At 46.2% G+C, this 18,107-nt stretch overlaps 1 protein-coding gene across 1 annotated transcript in view; it reads left to right on the forward strand.

The window, feature by feature from the left end:
- Positions 1-17,782, forward strand: part of LOC147087221 (putative G protein-coupled receptor 139) — a 58,926-nt gene extending 41,144 nt beyond the window's left edge. Inside the window, exon 3 of the mRNA XM_085978120.1 lies at positions 16,878-17,782. Within this exon, the coding sequence (XP_085834246.1) occupies positions 16,878-17,782 (905 nt within the window). The remainder of the gene's footprint in view (positions 1-16,877) is intronic.
- The last annotated feature ends 325 nt before the right edge of the window (positions 17,783-18,107 follow it).

Genomic DNA, 18,107 nt, shown 5'->3' on the forward strand with positions numbered 1-18,107 from the left:
TGTTAAAAAAAATCTCTTACTCCCTTAGACATTTTTTAAAAAGGCAAAGTTACAAATTAAATTAATGTGAACGTTTGAAAAGCACACCTAACGTTCCCTACCCGCCTCGAAATTAAAATTTCGGTCTCAATTACTGCAATTTCTGGAACTACAATTGGAATTATATCTTTTCCCAACCACTAAGTTTTTTCCAAGTCAGAAGTAATCATAAATTTTAATTTGTGTTGAGAGAAAAAATCTACGTTAATTTATGCTGGAATAAAGAAGGAGAATAGGGAACGAATCTATCCCTTTTCTACTGTCACAGCGTGTAGGAGATATTTTGTTTTCAACCAATGTCTCTTTATAAAAGCCTGTTGGAATGGTTAGGAGCCAAAAGCTGTGGGAAGCGCAGTTCTCTTTTCACTTTTTGCTAAGAGCGTTAAATATGCCTTTTATTGAAAAAACGTTTTTCTGCAGTTAGATTCAACATTTTACCTGTTATTTGTTAAAATAGCTGAAGGCAGACAAGGAATGATGACATAATTTACTTGTTTATATCAACAGGTTTAATGCTGTTTTAATTGTCATATTTTCTATTGTGTTTATTTAATAATATATTGACCTGAATTAAATTGGAATTATTCAGATTAACTCACCTATTACACTGTGAAAACCAGTGCCTTGCTGTGACCACAGACATTCTGGTTGTTGTAAGTTGTGTGAAAGTCTCTAGTTCCAGACATAAGTCTATTAAAAATAACTGGAAATTTTGATTTTTTGACCAGCGCCAAGGAAACAAAGAGTAGTGATGATTCTGACTTTTTAATCATTTTGATGGGGTGGGTGAACAAAGCGGAATGCTGCTGCTACCGAGCAGTATGGTGATGGTCGGGAGACCCCCCGCAGTAGGACTGAACTGCAGAAATGTTTCACAATATCTTTAATTTTTATTGTGGTGTTTTAACGATTTTTGCTGTTTTAACTGAGTTTTATTTGATAGGGATCGATAAAGCAATTCTAACATGTTTATGCCTTCCTGGTTCACGTTGTGAAAATTCGAAATAAAGGAAAATCTGAAATTCGATTCTGCAGTTTGAATTTATCAGGACATTTTGAGCAAGTTTGAAAAAGTCCAATGACTGAAAACAATAACATTATGTTTGGTTCTTTTTGGATTCGGAAAGTTTTATTTAAATTTAGATGAAGTTATGCAACGGCCTCTGACGATGTTTCTCTCCACCTTCTTATAAACCTCCAACGGAGTTAACCCTTTCAACTGACAGCTGTCTTTTTAATACACCGGGCATCTCATATTTCTTTGCTGAATGTACATTTATATATTGGGCATTAATAAATATTAAATTCATTATTTAAATGGTTATTTCCCAACATTGACAGAAGTAAATTATAAACTGATAAACTAACCCCTTGGGCTTGTAAGCCGAACCACATTGGTTCTCTGTTTCTCTTTTCTTATAAACAGGAGAATGCCGTTTCCTGGACCAGATGGAGGTTGATGACATCGCAAAAGATCCACCTGATTTAACAATTTGAGACCTTATCTGCATTAAACGGCACAGAATGGTCATGATCTCGAATATAGATCTTGCCTTTCAAAGACTCGGCCTTTACCAGTCAAACCATTTATTATCTTCTGCATCAGAGTGCTCTGGAGGGGGCATTTATGGAAGTTACCTTCAAAGTAATTGCAAACAATTCTGTCTCTAATGCAAAACAATTCATCCTGGGCATCACGTGTTTCTGGATTTGGAATTAATAAGAAAAATTGATATGTGTTCACCTGAAGTTTAACGGGACATTCACATGTATATTGAATGGAAAGAGTGGAGTGCAGCCCAGTTGATTCCTCTATATCAAGGAAGATTTTTTTTGAGCTAATAAAATTGAATATTGCAAAGATCTGTCAGTCAAACAAAACTGCTCTTTGAAATTGGAATCATTTCCAAAAGATAAAATGGAACGAGGCATAACATATCAGGTAATTTGGAAAATAGAGGGTCCAACAATATGTTTGGTTAAGTAAAATGTAACCAAACGAAACAGTAAAACTTTGGACAAGGTTTGACCAATATCTCAATGATCTTATGATCATAATGTATTGGACGGTAAATTTCCTGGCAGGCTAATGAATCAGATGAAATGTTAATCACTGTGTAAAATTGAATGAGAGGAATTGGTTGAGGCTATATGTTAAAAAAAAGGAAAATGAATTTCTGAGGTGAATTGGAATAAGTCACCTGAATGCAATTCACCACAGATATCCAACAGATATTACTGCGAAATTCAGGGAACGTTAGGAATGTACAGTCAAGAATACTAAACTGACAGCTTTCTCTTGGAGATAGTTGACTCGTTGCTTCTGAAAAATAAGCAAACTGCATTTGATAACCTGGCCACTACAAGAGACATCTGGACCATACATGTCTACGACTTTCTCCTACTACTGTTCGGTATTTGAGAATTAAAACAACAGTGACAGGTAAGTTTGTGATCACTAAAAGTGGTCTTTATTCACTTTACAATTTAAAAATAAAAGCTTACATAGAAGCACCATCGGCGATGCCTATGCCCGCAGTATATTAATTCACTCTGGCAATGTATGTGGCCACAGTTGAGTACGTAAATGTACATCCATAATATGTGCATATATGCCCACACTTTAATAAATCCATACTTAGATGTACCCCCAGCAATATATCACCCTGGCTATATATATGTGCACACTTTATTCGAACGTACATAAAAGTACCCCTGCAATTTATATGCCCACAGTAACCATATATAAAATTACCCCCAACAATATATCCACTGCATATCTGACTTTCATAAATAAATACATACACTCCTCCACGTGTGATCAGTCTGGAAATGGTTCTCTTCAACTTGCCATTTCAACAGCCCCCTTTGCCCGTCTAATGTTTTCGCTCCTGTTTTTTTCCTGTATAGAGCCCTCCGGCATAGGCTCCCTGGTATTTCTCCATCTGCCTGCCTCTGATAGGCCAGTTTCAATCCCAACCATCCCTGATTGGAGTTCTTTCTGCATGACATGTGTGGTAAACCACGTTCACTATCGTATCACTGTTAGTAGTTAGCACTGTTCACCACTGTTCGTTATAACTGTATCACTGACCACTATTGTATCACGGTACGAGGTCGCCTCTTGCCACACTGCTATACCTGGGATGACCACTGCCGACTCCGCCTTGGCTCCACCCACCAGGCCAGGTATAAAGGTGAGCGACTGGCTGGTATTCCTCCTGCTTGGATCGGATCACCCACGAGAGTGGGCTCTGTTATTTAGTCAATAAAAACCTTTAGTCACCTTCGTAACTCTTCGCCTTTTATTGGAGGAATTGATAGGTATATCAATTTTATTGACTAAATTTAATGATGTCCGACAACGAGTCACAACCGGCGGAGGAGCCACCAGCGCAGCTCCCAGGAGCACAGCCACACCAGCCAGCTTGGCTGCGAGCCCTCAGACCGCCGTACCTGGACCTGAACCCACGAGCAGCAAACTCAGCCGCAGACTTTAAACACTGGCTGGTCTGCTTCGAATCATACCTGAGAGAATCCAGCGTCCCTCAGGCATCCAAACTAAGTGTCCTGCAGGCACAACTGAGCCCGAGAGTATACACTCTCATCGAGGACATGACTACCTACGAGACCGCCATCAACCTGCTGAAACAGAAGTACCGGACCCCGGTAAACTACATGTACGCTAGGCACCTCCTAAGATCACGGCCGCAACAGCCAGGAGAATCAGTAGCCGAATTCTCACAGGCGCTATATGCACTCGCCAGGAACTGTGAGTTTAAATCGGTGTCGGCAGCCGAAAATACTGAAGATAATATCCGCGACGCATTCCTGAAAGGCCTACGGTCCGAGTACTCACGGCAAAGACTGCTGGAAGCTAAAGACCTCAGCATGGAAAAAGCTGAAGCCCTCGCTATCTCCCTGGAAGTGGCCCACCAAGATCAGGAAGCATTCACCAGGTACTGCTCGCGACCCTGGGACTCGGGCCCGACCCCTACCACAGCACCCTTCCCAGCGCCGCCCCCGGGACCTACCTCTGCGTCGGCGTCCCGGACCCGACCGGCCCCGGCACCGGCCCCGACATCGGGCATCCGCGATCGGGCCGCCGGCTGTTTTTTTTGTGGCCAAGAGAAGCACCCGAGGTCGCGCTGCCCAGCCAAGAACTCCATATGTAAAACCTGCCTGAAGAAAGGCCACTTCTCCAAGGCCTGCAGGAGCGGATCCTCAGAGGCCAGCAGTGCCGCATGCGAACTATGGGGGCGGCCATCTTCGTTTAGGGCAACTGAGGCCAGCATCCCCACACATGAGTCATGGGGGCGGCCATCTTTGTTTAGGGCAACTGAGGCCAGCATCCCCACACATGAGTCATGGGGGCGGCCATCTTTGATTAAGGCAACCGACCCCAATAGTGCCTCATGGGGCCCTACCTCGTGGGAGACGCCATTTTACTCACCACGCCCGACCGCCTCGCCCGCAGATGACAACGACTCGCTCAGCTACACACTAGCTTCCGTCACCCTGGACCAAGCCCGCCCGCACCATCTGTCCAAGTCAATGATGGACATCAAAGTGAACGGCCACGCCACGACCTGCCTGTTCGACAGCGGAAGCACGGAGAGCTTCATCCACCCAGACACGGTGAGCCACTACTCCCTCTCTGTCCTACCAACGCGCAGCCGAATCTCGATGGCATCGAGGTCCCACGCCACGGACATCAGCGGCTACTGTGTCGTGACCCTGTCGGTTAAGGGCACGGAGTATAAAAACTTTAAACTCCTCGTCCTCCCCCATCTCTGCGCTGCCGTCCTACTAGGGCTGGACTTCCAATCCCACCTCCAAAGCGTAACCCTAGCATACGGTGGACCCCTCCCCCCACTCACAGTCAACAACCAGCAAACGTTAAACCGCCCACCGCGTAACACCTGCAGCCTCTCCACCCTCAAGGTCCCGCCACCCTCTCTGTTTGCTAACCTTACCCCTGACTGCAAACCCGTCGCTACCAAAAGCAGGCGGTATAGCGCCGGGGACAGAGCCTTCATTAGCTCTGAGGTGCGGCGCCTCCTGAAAGAGGGCATTATCGAGGGGAGCAGCAGCCCCTGGCGTGCCCAGGTCGTAGTCGTAAAGACCGGCGATAAAAACCGCCTGGTCATCGACTACAGCCAGACCATAAACAGATATACCCAGCTGGACGCATACCCCCTCCCCCGCATATCTGACATGGTCAATCAGATTGCACAGTATAAAGTATTCTCGACCATCGACCTGAAGTCGGCCTACCACCAACTCCCTATCCACCCTGAGGACCGCCAGTATACCGCCTTCGAGGCGAATGGGCGCCTATACCACTTCCTTAGGGTCCCCTTCGGTGTCACTAATGGGGTATCGGTCTTCCAAAGGGAGATGGACCAGATGGTTGACCAGAACCAACTGCAGGCTACATTCCCCTACCTAGATAACGTCACTATCTGCGGCCGCGACCGGCAGGAACATGACGCGAATCTGGAGAAATTCCTCCGTACGGCCCAATGGCTGAACCTCACCTACAATAAGGAGAAATGCGTGTTTAACACCACGCGCCTTGCCATCCTCGGCTGCGTAGTGGAGAACGGAATCATCGGCCCCGACCCAGAAAGAATGCGCCCCCTCATGGAGCTACCCCTCCCCCACTGCCCTAAAGCACTTAGGAGAACCCTGGGGCTTTTCGCCTACTATGCCCAATGGGTACCCAATTACGCGGACAAAGCCAGACCCCTCCTGAAAGCCACTTCCTTCCCCCTCACGGAGGAGGCGTGCGCGGCCTTCTCCCTCATTAAGGGAGACATAGCCAAGGCCACGATGCACGCAGTGGACGAGTCCATCCCCTTTCAGGTGGAGAGCGACGCATCCGACTTCGCCTTAGCCGCCACCCTAAACCAGGAGGGGAGGCCAGTGGCCTTCTTCTCAAGGACCCTACAGGGCCCCGAGATCCGACATTCGTCGGTCGAGAAAGAGGCCCAGGCGATCGTGGAGGCAGTACGGCGCTGGAGGCACTACCTGGCAGGCAAACGATTTACCCTCCTCACCGACCAGCGTTCAGTGGCTTTCATGTTTAATAACAAGCTGAAGGGCAAAATCAAGAATGACAAGATTTTGAGATGGAGAATCGAGCTCTCCACCTACGATTATGAGATCTTGTACCGGCCAGGCAAGCTGAACGAATCCCCTGATGCCCTTTCACGAATGACATGCGCCAGCGCGCATATCGATAGGCTTCAGACCCTCCACGACCAGCTCTGCCACCCCAGAGTCACCAGACTCTACCATTTCATTAAGGCCCGCAACCTGACCTACTCCATCGAGGAGGTCAGGACCATGACCAGGAACTGCCAGGCCTGTGCGGAGTGCAAACCGCACTTCTATAGGCCGGACCGAGCAAGCCTGATCAAGGCCACCCGCCCCTTCGAGCGCCTGAGCATCGACTTTAAGGGGCCCCTCCCGTCCTCTGACCGTAATGTGTACTTCCTCAACATCGTTGATGAGTACTCCCGTTTCCCCTTTGCCTTCCCCTGCCCCGACATGACCAGTAGCACGGTCATTAAGTGCCTGAATGCCCTCTTCGCCTTGTTCGGGTTCCCGAACTATATACACAGCGACCGGGGCTCCTCCTTCATGAGCGAGGAACTCCGGCAATTCCTCCTAGAGAGAGGTATTGCAGCAAGCAGGACCACCAGCTACAACCCCAGAGGTAACGGTCAGGTGGAAAGAAAGAACGCGACGGTATGGAAGGCCGTCCTCTTAGCCTTAAAGTCTAAGGGCCTCCCAACCTCCCGCTGGCAAGAAGTCCTCCCGACAGCGCTGCACTCCATCCGGTCATTACTTTGCACGGCCACTAACACCACCCCCCATGAACGAATGTTCGTTTTCCCCAGGAAGTCGACTACGGGAACCACTCTACCAACCTGGCTGACTGCCCCGGGGCCGGTCTGGCTGCGGAAACACGTGAGGACCCATAAAACGGACCCCCTGGTCGAGAGGGTGAACCTCCTGCACGCCAACCCCCAGTACGCCTACGTGGCATACCCAGACGGGCGGGAGGACACTGTCTCCCTACGAGACCTCGCACCCTCAGCCGATCCGGAAACACCGCCACCACCCCCCCCAACCTCAGTCCAGGTAGACGGCATGCCGGAACCCCACGAGCCCTCGCCGACCACGCAAACACCAGCATCAACACCGGATAAGGCACCAGCACCGGATAAGGCAACACCACCGCTGCGGCGATCGGAGAGGCTTACGAAGCCTCCGGACAGACTGACCTACCAGAATTGGTAGTACACTTCACCCCGCCGGACTTAATTCTAAACAAGGGGTGAATGTGGTAAACCACGTTCACTATCGTATCACTGTTAGTAGTTAGCACTGTTCACCACTGTTCGTTATAACTGTATCACTGACCACTATTGTATCACGGTACGAGGTCGCCTCTTGCCACACTGCTATACCTGGGATGACCACTGCCGACTCCGCCTTGGCTCCACCCACCAGGCCAGGTATAAAGGTGAGCGACTGGCTGGTATTCCTCCTGCTTGGATCGGATCACCCACGAGAGTGGGCTCTGTTATTTAGTCAATAAAAACCTTTAGTCACCTTCGTAACTCTTCACCTTTTATTGGAGGAATTGATAGGTATATCAACATGTTCATATTCTTGTGATGTGTGTGTGGACGTGACTTCCTCTTCATCTGGTGTTTCTCTTTCCTGTCCATGTGTTCTTCCAAACAGAGGACAATATGCTGACCACCTGCATTTTGAATCCGTACAGACAAAGGATCCCATGCTGACATCTGCCATTTTTAATCCATCAGTTATCATCTCAAAATTCGCTCACAATTTCGATCTCCACTCCGTAGCAGCGGTTTTGTTACGTGTATTGCAGCTTACAAGGTGTAGATGAGCAAAGATCTCCAGACACCTCCGATCTTTTGATAAATTCAGCTGAAAGCCCAGGAACGGTTTTAATCAGATTTTACGTATCGCTTGATATTGCAAATGTGATTTCTTCTGCGGAAATCAACTGGAATGCGGAAACACGGTGAATTTGCACTGCAGAACTGATATCAGACATGCTGAGTTATGGATATGAAATGGTTAATGTAGCTCAGCATATTCAGATTTAATGAAAATCTTCAAGGCACAGTCATATACGCCGACGTCAAAGCAATACAGAACGATTAAAACACGTTGGTACCTGTAAGCGGGACTAAAATTAAAATTAAGCCGAATGATGTTAAAGTTAGGATATCCTTACAGTTAGTTTCAAGGCACCCATTAACTTTTGAACAAAGAAACCTTGCAGGGAGGCTGAAAACAAAGATAAGGGAGGCCTAATCCTTGTCTCTATCTGGACTAGGGGCCTTGGTTGTATTGAAAGCAGCTACAAGCTGAAAATTGGAGACAAGGAGGCCATATCTTATAGCCTCCAAAATATGGATCTAAGTAAGATGTGACTTAAATGAGGAAGAATAGGACACAAAATAGGTTGGGTTTGGACATCAAGCTCTATCTTGTAATCCCAATTCAGTGACAAGCCGAGGAATAGCCTCACAAAAACATATTTTCAATGTTATTGCAGAAAGAGTCATAAGCCGGACTCTCTAGGAAGATTGAGAGTCCCACAGAGACCAGGAAGATTCCCCTAAATCCGGGTGGATGGGACATACCCTGACCCAAACAGTAAATTGGTTACGGATGTTGAGGCATCACATAGAATTGAGAAGGGAAGTCATGCACTGTGATGATGGGGGTGGGACGAATGGAGTCATCATTCTGGCACTGACAAACTAACCATGTACCCAAAAATGACACACCATCTAAAGGAATGAACTGTCCAGTCCAGCAATAATAAACATATGTTAATAGTCTAGATGTAATGGAATCAGGAACAGCATTATGTTACGATGCTCCGCATGAAATCATACCTATTGTGATAAATAGAAGCTTTGTGAAGATTTGTGAAGGGAGTTGTTCACAATTAAATAAAAAATGGTGGTAGAATTAGTGAAGGAATTGTGAGTTTAAATAGAAAACAGGAACCATGTGCTGTGGAAGATAGGGAAGATAAGGAGAATCAGTTATAATCTCTAAGAAAGCGAGGGTTGACAGAATGACTAGTAATAGAAGCCACGACAGGGTTAGCAGGACTAAACAGAGAGACATAGATAGTTTCTGGGAAGGTGATGATGTAATGAAGCATTAGAAGACATTGTTGTCTGCGGAAGAATTGATGCAAGAGCTTGGGAATTCAAGGGTAATACGAGCAACTAATGAGTCTAACTAATATCAGGACCTTTCTAGAAGTGGCATGTGCAGCCTGCATGTGACATTTGTGATAAATGTTTTACAGAAGGGAGTGGACGAAAGAGAGTCCAGTCGAATCATTTTGTGTATTCATGAATACCAACTGAGTAAAATGCTTCAAAGAAATCGCGGATATAGCAAATAATATGATGGTTCAGCTGGGAATAGCTTTATTAGTCGCTCGAAATAAAGTCCGGGACGAGGATATCACAGCAGTGGTACTAGTACTACCATTGTTAGCAAAGAATTAGAGGTAACCTTTGAAAGTGTACCAGCTAGAGTCTTCCGGAGTGATTGAAGGCTCTGGCATAGGACGATACATAAACAATATGAAGAAGACCCATGGCATCTGATAAAGAACGGTGGAACTTAGACAGCACTGGGCATATAATGCTGCACCTTAACAGGGAGCACTGAGCGCAATTGACCCAGCAAAGGCTCTCGGCCCTGACAACATCGCGCCTGTCGTGCGGAATACTTGTGCTTCTTTACTAGCCACACCTCTAGCCAAGCTGTTCCAGTACAGCTACAACAATGGCATCTACCCGACAATTGGAAAACTGCCCAGGTGTGTCCCTTACACTAAAAGCAGAACAAATCCCATCCAGCCAATTACCGCATCATCAATTTACCCTGAATCATCAGCAAACTGACATGCTCAGTTTTGGGTTCTGCCAGGACCACCCGGCTCCAGACCTCAGGAGAGCCTTGTTCCGAACATGCACAAAAGAGTTGAAATACAGTGGTGAGGTGCCGTCAAGGAACCCATTAAAATTGAAGTCAATGCGAATCAGGCGGGAAACTTTCCACTGGCTGGAGTCATGCCTAGCATAAAGGAAGATGTTTGTGGTCGTTGGAAGCCAATCATCTCAGTCGTTGGACAGTGCTGCAGGAGCTCCACACGGCAGGGTTCTAGGTCCAACCATCTCCAGCTGCTTCATCAGTGTGCTTCCTTCTGTCAGAATTTCAGAATTGGGGATACTCACTGATTTTTGGAAAGTGCTCAGTGCCATTCGCAACTCCTCAGATAAAGAAGCAGTCCATGTCCGCATGAATCAAAACTTCGTAGCTTGGCTTGATAAGTGGCAAGTAACATTCACACCACATAAGTGCCAGGCAATGACTATCTCCAAGAAGTGATTATAAACAGCGCCCTTTATTTTCAATGGTATTACCATCGCCTAAGCCCTAGCGTTTTCATCCTGCAGGTTACCATTGTCTTGAAGCATTATTGGAGCAGCCTCATAAGTTTGAAGCCACAAGAGTATTTCAGATGCTGGGTATTCTGTGGCGAGCGTCTCACCTCCTGAATCACCAATGCCTTTCCATGATCTACAAGGCACAAGTAAGGAGTGTGATGAAATAGTTTTCACTTGCCTGGATGACTGCAACTAAAACAAAACTCAAGAAATTTGTCACCATCCAGGACAAAGCAGCTCGCTTGACCAGCACCCATCCACCACATTAAATATTCCCTCCCTCCACCACCGGCGTACAGTGGCTGCAGTGTGCACCATCTACAACATGAACCGCAGCAAATCGCCAAGGCTTCTTCGACAGCACTGCCCAAACCCGGGACCTCTACCACCAGGAAGGAGAAGTGCAGCATGTGCATGGGAACATCATCACCCACAAGTTCCCATCCAAGTTACGCACCACCCTGACAGGGAAGTATATCACCATTCCTTCATCATTGCTGGGTAAAATCTTGGAACTCCCTCCATAACAGCACAGTGGGAGTAAATTCACCACACCGACTGCAGCTCACCACCAACTTCTCAAGGGTAATTAGGGATGGGCAATAAATGCTGGCCTTTCCAGCGAAGCCCACAGCCCATCAACGAATAAATAATGTCGCTGAACTTGGAATCGCTGCCCAGATAAGCTGAGCAATGAAAGTTGAATTCTCCACAGATCCCCAACTGGCTGGTGCACCAAAGCATTTGGATCGCAGGCACCGAAATTGCAGCCAAAAGCAGCAGCCATCTAAGGTGAGCAGTAAGGCGATGAATCAGAAATCGCTGATGGAGTTTCGAAACCCGCCGACTACAGATGACTTTGTCTGGTCTGAAAAAGTTCGATTTTTGCACCATTCCAATTGTTCCAATTTGGTTTCTGTTCCGAGACACTTGCCAAACGGCTGCATTCATGTGATGTCCCTGGCAAGCACTTCACTGCAATATGAGAGCAGGGCATCACGAAATAGCTCGGCCATAACAAATACCTTAAATTTCTTAGAACCTCACAAACTGGTCCTGCAACATATTGGGTCTGATTGTAATGGAGGAAAACAATTTTAGGGCAATGAATGGGCAATGTGGAGAATTAAACACAAAACCTCGAATAAATAGGAAATGGAGACAAGACACTGCACAGAAGAAGTCACTTCACTCAAGCCAACAATATTGACAGTCTGTGGTTTCGTATTAGAGAATATAAAATCATACCAGTCGGGATATTGACAATAAGGGCCGAGTTCTAATCCGGAAAGAAGCAGATATTGATATGGTTCAGGGTCTTTAATAGACACAGCTGCACAAGTAACTTGAATTACAAGGAACATCGATAAGTTGATTTGGACTATTGATCAAAAGTGGAATGTGGCTGGGGCTAAGATGAGGCCTTTAGTCTTGCCAATGTTTGATTGGAGAAAATTGTGGCTCATCCAAATAGAATGTGGGACAAGTAGTCTGACAACACAGGTAGCGGGCTCTAGAGAGTGAATGGAGTGTTAAAACTTGTACTGACAACTTACATATGAAAGCAGATCCCATATATATGGAAGAAGCATGTAGAGGAGGAACAAGAGACGGGGACGATAGATACCTGGGTGGCATCACAGGGAACGGTGCTGTGGGCCGGAGATGATTGTGAGAGAAACCATTGCTGGAGATATGGTATCTTATATGGGATGTTGGGCTTCATAAATAGGGGCATTGAGTACAATAGTATAGATGTTATGCTGAAACTTTATAAATTGATAGTTAGGCCACAACTTGAGTATTGCATCCAGTCCTGGTCACCACACTTAGGAAGGATGTGAAGGGACTTGAGCGGGCGCTGAGGAGATATACCAAAATGGTTCTGGCGATGGGGCATCTTAGCTACAAGTTCAGGTTGTAGCAGTTGGATTTGTTTTCATTTGTGCAAAGGAGGTGGAGGGGTGATTTGATAGAAGTGTACAATAATATGACGGGTTTGGATAGGCTAGTCGGGCATAGGCTGTTCCCAGTAGTTAATGGTACAGGGACTAGGGGACACAGACTTAAGGTTTTGGGCAAGAGTTACAGCGGGGATGTGAGGAAAAACCTTTTTTCGCAGCAAGTGTTGAGGTCCTGGAACTCGCTGCCGACAGAAGTGATGGAAACGGAGATACTCAATATTTTCAAGGGGAGACTGCATCGGCATTTGAGAGAAATAAAGTACCATGGCTACGGGGATACAGCGGGGGAATGGGATTGACACGATTGCTGTGCAGAGGGCCGGTATGGGCTCGATGGTCCAAAGGACCCCCTTCTGTGTCGTTACATCTCTCTATTCCCTGTTTCCGATCAGATAGATAATCATGGAAACCAGCAAGTCAAGCCCTACCAAAGAGAGGCCAGTGTCCGAGGAATGAAAAGGAGACAGATTGGAGGAGAGGACGGAGAGTCTGGAGCTGATAAACTCCTGATTGATGGTTTTAATGCCGATGGGCTGAGGCAGGGGCAGAGGCCGGCGTTATTATGGGGGCGGAATTAGGTGTCTCTTGTGATTGAGAGGATACGAGCTCGGTAGCATAGCACAGGACAAATAGGGGTCAGAGGTTACATATTCAGCCTGAGACAACAGCCAGGAGGGGGAATGGAATCGTTGAAAAGGGTTAGCAGATTGTGGTGGGGCCAATAGTGGAGGGTCGGTCTTCACCGTGTAGGAGCAAATCGCAGCTCATGCAAAACAGACTGTTGCAGTCTGATAACACAGAGGTAGTGGAGTGTAGACAGAGATGGTGGAGAGCTGGAGCTGGGTCTTGTCAGCAGACATGTGGACGCTGACCCCATGTCTGTAGCTTATGTCACAAAAGGCAGCATGTAGATGAGGAAGAGGCGGGGCAAGAATGGAAAGTTCAGAGACTCGAGAGTTAACGCTGCTGGTATGGAAAGTTAAGACATTGCTGGAGATGCTCTGGCTACGGTCAGTTTGGTAAGACTGGAACCGAGAGAGGCAGTCCCACCAAAAGAAGCCAGAGGCAGAGGTATCCAAGACCACGGGTGGGTTAACTGCAGGGTAGGATGAGAGGGTGGAATTGGCGAGGGGTGAGGCCATGGAGGATTTAAACTCCAAGATCAGAATTTTAAATGTAAACCTTCGAGGTGGGGTTTCTGGGAGACACTGGAGCTCAGTGAGACCGAGAGCAATGGGCGAGTGGGACTTGGGCAGTGCTGGACACTGACAGCAGAATTTAGGACTGGTTGGCATTGATAAAAGGTGCAGGTTGGATGGCAGGCCAGGAGAGAATTGGAGGAATGTAGTCAGGAGGTGGCACTGTTTTAACTTTATGGGATCTGTTAACCCATGTAGAACAAATGGTAAACATCTGCAGTAAAATAGCGGAGATAGGAATGTCAATGAGGCACGTTCACTTTCCGTCCCCTAATATCACGCACAGTAATTTCTAGGCTTCAATAGTGAACATCATCTTTAACTGTCCTTGTGCTAGGGACTGATACATCAAACTTTTAATTGTGAATCTACAGGGACAGCTTGAAAGGGGTCTGCTTGTGTATCTGGATTCTTTATACACTGCGGAAAAATAAATAACATTTATAAATGAATCAGTAGGAGTGAACATGGTCAATACAATTACATGATAACTGTAAATGGAGCTGCCCCTTTTGTTGGGTCAGTCCTGAATGAGCACAGCTTTCAGCCTCATTCCCCAGCGAGGTCTGATGAGGATAATGCCCTTGACTTTGAGTTGTTTGTGATTTATCCACCACATTATTTACTTCAGACTCATAGGTCTTGATGTAATGTATTTGTTCATGTGTCTGTAACTAATAGCAATGATCAGGGGTATAAAAGTGTCAGTGGAGACTTATCTCCTGTATAAATCAGGGCCCATTGCATAGTATCAGCTCAGAGTGCCTGCCGGAACTGTGGGTTCCACTCCCACAAAAGTCACCCCTTCTCACAGAAATGGGATATCCAGTAGTCTATCAGATAGAAGACATTTACTATCCTGTTATTGCAGCCGTTGGAGTTTCTGGTGAGCCGTTATCCTAGCTCGTTATGGTTAAATCTGTGGCAACTGTGCTGCTGGACTTGGCCATTGATTTCTAGAAGCATGTGTTACACGATCATCTGTTCTGCTCCATCAGTTGAATGAGGGATTGTACAATTTTTCTGAAGTCTTGTAATAGCTGCGTTATATCCATAATGATATTTGTTTACCCAGCCCTGGTAGTGTTCCAGGTTTTTTTTCTGCACTGCCTGTATTGGAGACAGAGCTAAAAGCAGGAATCAGACCATCAGAAGTAGTTCACAGTTTCACGATGTGGAAGTAATCTGTCCTGAAATATTTTTTTCATGAATGTGTTTCCAGTGATTGATAATGAGGCAGCTCACGGTCTCAGTGTTCCAAGGAGGCGGTGTAATGTCCTCCCCACAATAACATGGTTCTGTTTAACTGGGATTTCAATGTGTGTAATGTCTTTCACTGTTGTGTAATATTATTTTGCTGTGTGTGTATCTGACGCCGTTTCAGAGGTCTGGCGACTGAACTGAGTTTGCTCCTCACTCTTTAACATCTCCTTCGCTGCTTCAATGCGGATGGATTCACTGACTGTCGTTGGACATCATTGTAAAATTAAATGTTTTGGGGTTATGCTGTGTCAGTTTGCAATGTATCTGTTGGAAGCAGGAGCACTTCTATTGATCATGGAGATTATAAGGAGCAGTGGTGGTGTTGGCGTTTTGTTAATTCAACAATCGCGCCATCTAATGTTGTACATTATAATTACAGGAGAAGGGGCATCAATTATTGCCGGGTCTATCTGGAAGAGACATTAGGTTCTGTTTATTGCAGGCATTACAGATGAGGTGAAGGCGAACAAGTGGAGACTTCGGTGATCTGCAGAAATATTAAACTATTCACGGAGTCTACAACATTGAACAAACTGACTCAGAGAATAAGATCATTGAACATGGGAATGTTGAACAGAATTCAGGCGCAAGATGTAGCATTGATTCGGATTTGAAAAGCGGCATTGAGAGAGACAGCAGAGATATTGCAGGGAGATAGAGTGGAGCAATCAACAAACAGACTTAGAAGGAAAACGCCGGGTAGAATGAAGGGAGAGAGACAGCGACAGCAGTGTGAATAATTAATCGGAATGAACAGCTGAAACTTATTCTGGAAACACACAGCAGTTCAGGCAGCATCGTAGAGAGAGATGCAGAGTTAACATTTCAGGTCGATAACAGGTCATCAGAACTGAGTGTTTCCAGCATTTCTGTTGCTGTTTCAGATTTCCCGCATTCGTACTATTTTGCTATTGTGCTCAAGCTTATTAACTGTATAAATGAAAATATAATTGAATGGTATTGAAAAATCGAATCAGGCATTTGTTGATCGTCATGAGGATACTCCATTTTAAAAACTCGGCTTGATCATAATTAACTAAAAGCGAGGCTGGTTAAATTATTACATTTTTAGTGTCATTTTAATTGAATATGCTAAGTAAATTTATAGAACACATTATGTCTCCAATGAGTTAGTGTGTGACATCATTAATCACATATATTAATGGGAGAATGTATGAATTGAGTTGTGTTACTTCGATCTATATATTAGATTTCCTCTAACACTCTGCTGCACTCTCCCTGCGAATCCCATCCTCCCCTCCCCTGGCAGTGAATCTTCTCTCTCCTCTTCCATTGTTTCAGATTATCCGCTTTCCTAAACCTTCAGCCCCTGACTCCCCTCCAACTCCCACATGTCCTTTTCCTTGTCTCCCTCCCACTCTCACTCACTGGCTCGCCCTCCAGCTGCCTCTTTCAATCCGATCCGAAGCCTGCAACTCAGCGGCTCTCGGCCTTTACCGTAATGTGCCAGCCCCTGTCGGCTCTGTTAATCAATAGCAACAGATCAGCAGCACCTCCCTCTGTCCCCGCACCTTCCAGGCTTTCAGTCAGGAGCCCAAAAACCGGATTTAACACTTTGGATTCCGGATCTGTAAAATCCCTTCTCCCTTCCCCACCAGCACTGTACCCTTGACTCGACCCTTCCAGTGGATCCGGCGCTCACTTTATTCACTTTCTGCATCGATTTCCCAATGTATTATCGATAATCATGTTTAAAAACATTTCACTGCCCGAAAGCGCTGCCCAGGTCAATGAACCGGTATCCACCGCTCGATGCAGCAATAAAGCTGGAATGTTCACCCAGAGCCCGTCAAACTGCTGCTTTGGCTCCAGGTCTGATCAGTAATTTATCCGCTTCCCTTTTCTCTCTCTTACAGTTAACCTGGTGGCGATTGTGATCCTGTCCCGAGGAAAGTGCGGTCTCACCAAATGTATCACTCGCTACCTGGTGGGAATGGCCGCGGCCGATCTCCTGGTCGTCATCTCTGATCCCATATTGAGTTGGATTGGTCAGATCTATTTCCCAGATATATTCCTGCACATTACTTCCGTGTGTAGTCTCATTTACCTCCTGATTTCTGCGTCCACGGTGGCTTCTGTGTGGCTCACAGTCGCTTTCACTTTTGATCGATTTGTGGCCATTTGTTGTGAGCAGCTGAAAACAAAATATTGCACCGAGAAAACGGCGGCTGTGGTTATCGGAACAGTGAGTGTGCTGGGCTGTTTAGAGTCTGTCCCCTGGTACTTTACATATGAACCTAGGCATATAATTGATGATGTTCCCTGGGGTTGTAACCCTAAACTGAGCTTCTTTACTTCCCCATTATGGGGAGTCTATGAGTTGTTTCACCTGATTTTAACCCCTTGTGTCCCGTTCTTTCTGATTTTGCTGCTCAATGCTCTGACAGTCAGACGTATTTTAGCGGCCAGTAGAGTCCGCAGGCGACTGCGGGGCCGCAGCGATGGAGAGAATCACAAGGACCCAGAGATGGAGAATCGAAGGAAATCCATCGTTTTACTCTTCAGTTTATCTGGCAGTTTTATATTGTTATGGGTGGTCCTGGTTTTCTATAAACTTTATGCGCGAATTGCAGATATTCGGTTTTATTACACCACCACTGACCCTCATTATATCACAGAACACACAGCAACAATGCTGCAGCTTCTGAGTTCCTGCACCAACACGTGTATTTACGCTGTGACCCAGACTAAATTCAGAGAGGAGCTGAGGAATGCAGTGAAATACCCACTCAATCTAATTCTTAAATTAGTTAAATCATAGCTGAAGGCTTTCAAGCACTGGAACACAATCCCATTTCATCCCCCATTTACCCCATTTCACATTGGGCAGAAATATAATTTTACATTAGCAGCAGAGAGCCCAGACATTATCTTAAATGTGATATTACATTGTATTGATGATCTGACATATTGAGGCGACAATAGGTCAGGTGACCTGCAGACGTCACCTGAATTGTTGCTCTAAAAGGCGGCACTAAAGAGCTCAGCGGGACTTCTGGTAAATGGCCCGCCCTGCACCGGCAGCACAATGGGCAAACCCACCAATCACAGTCGCTGCTGTGGGCCTGCTCAGATTGGGAGCACTC

The sequence above is a fragment of the Somniosus microcephalus genome, unplaced genomic scaffold, assembly GCF_052327205.1.
Source record: "Somniosus microcephalus isolate GS21.2 unplaced genomic scaffold, FLI_Smic_1.0 unresolved_chr6, whole genome shotgun sequence".
In the NCBI taxonomy this organism is placed as follows: domain Eukaryota; kingdom Metazoa; phylum Chordata; class Chondrichthyes; order Squaliformes; family Somniosidae; genus Somniosus; species Somniosus microcephalus.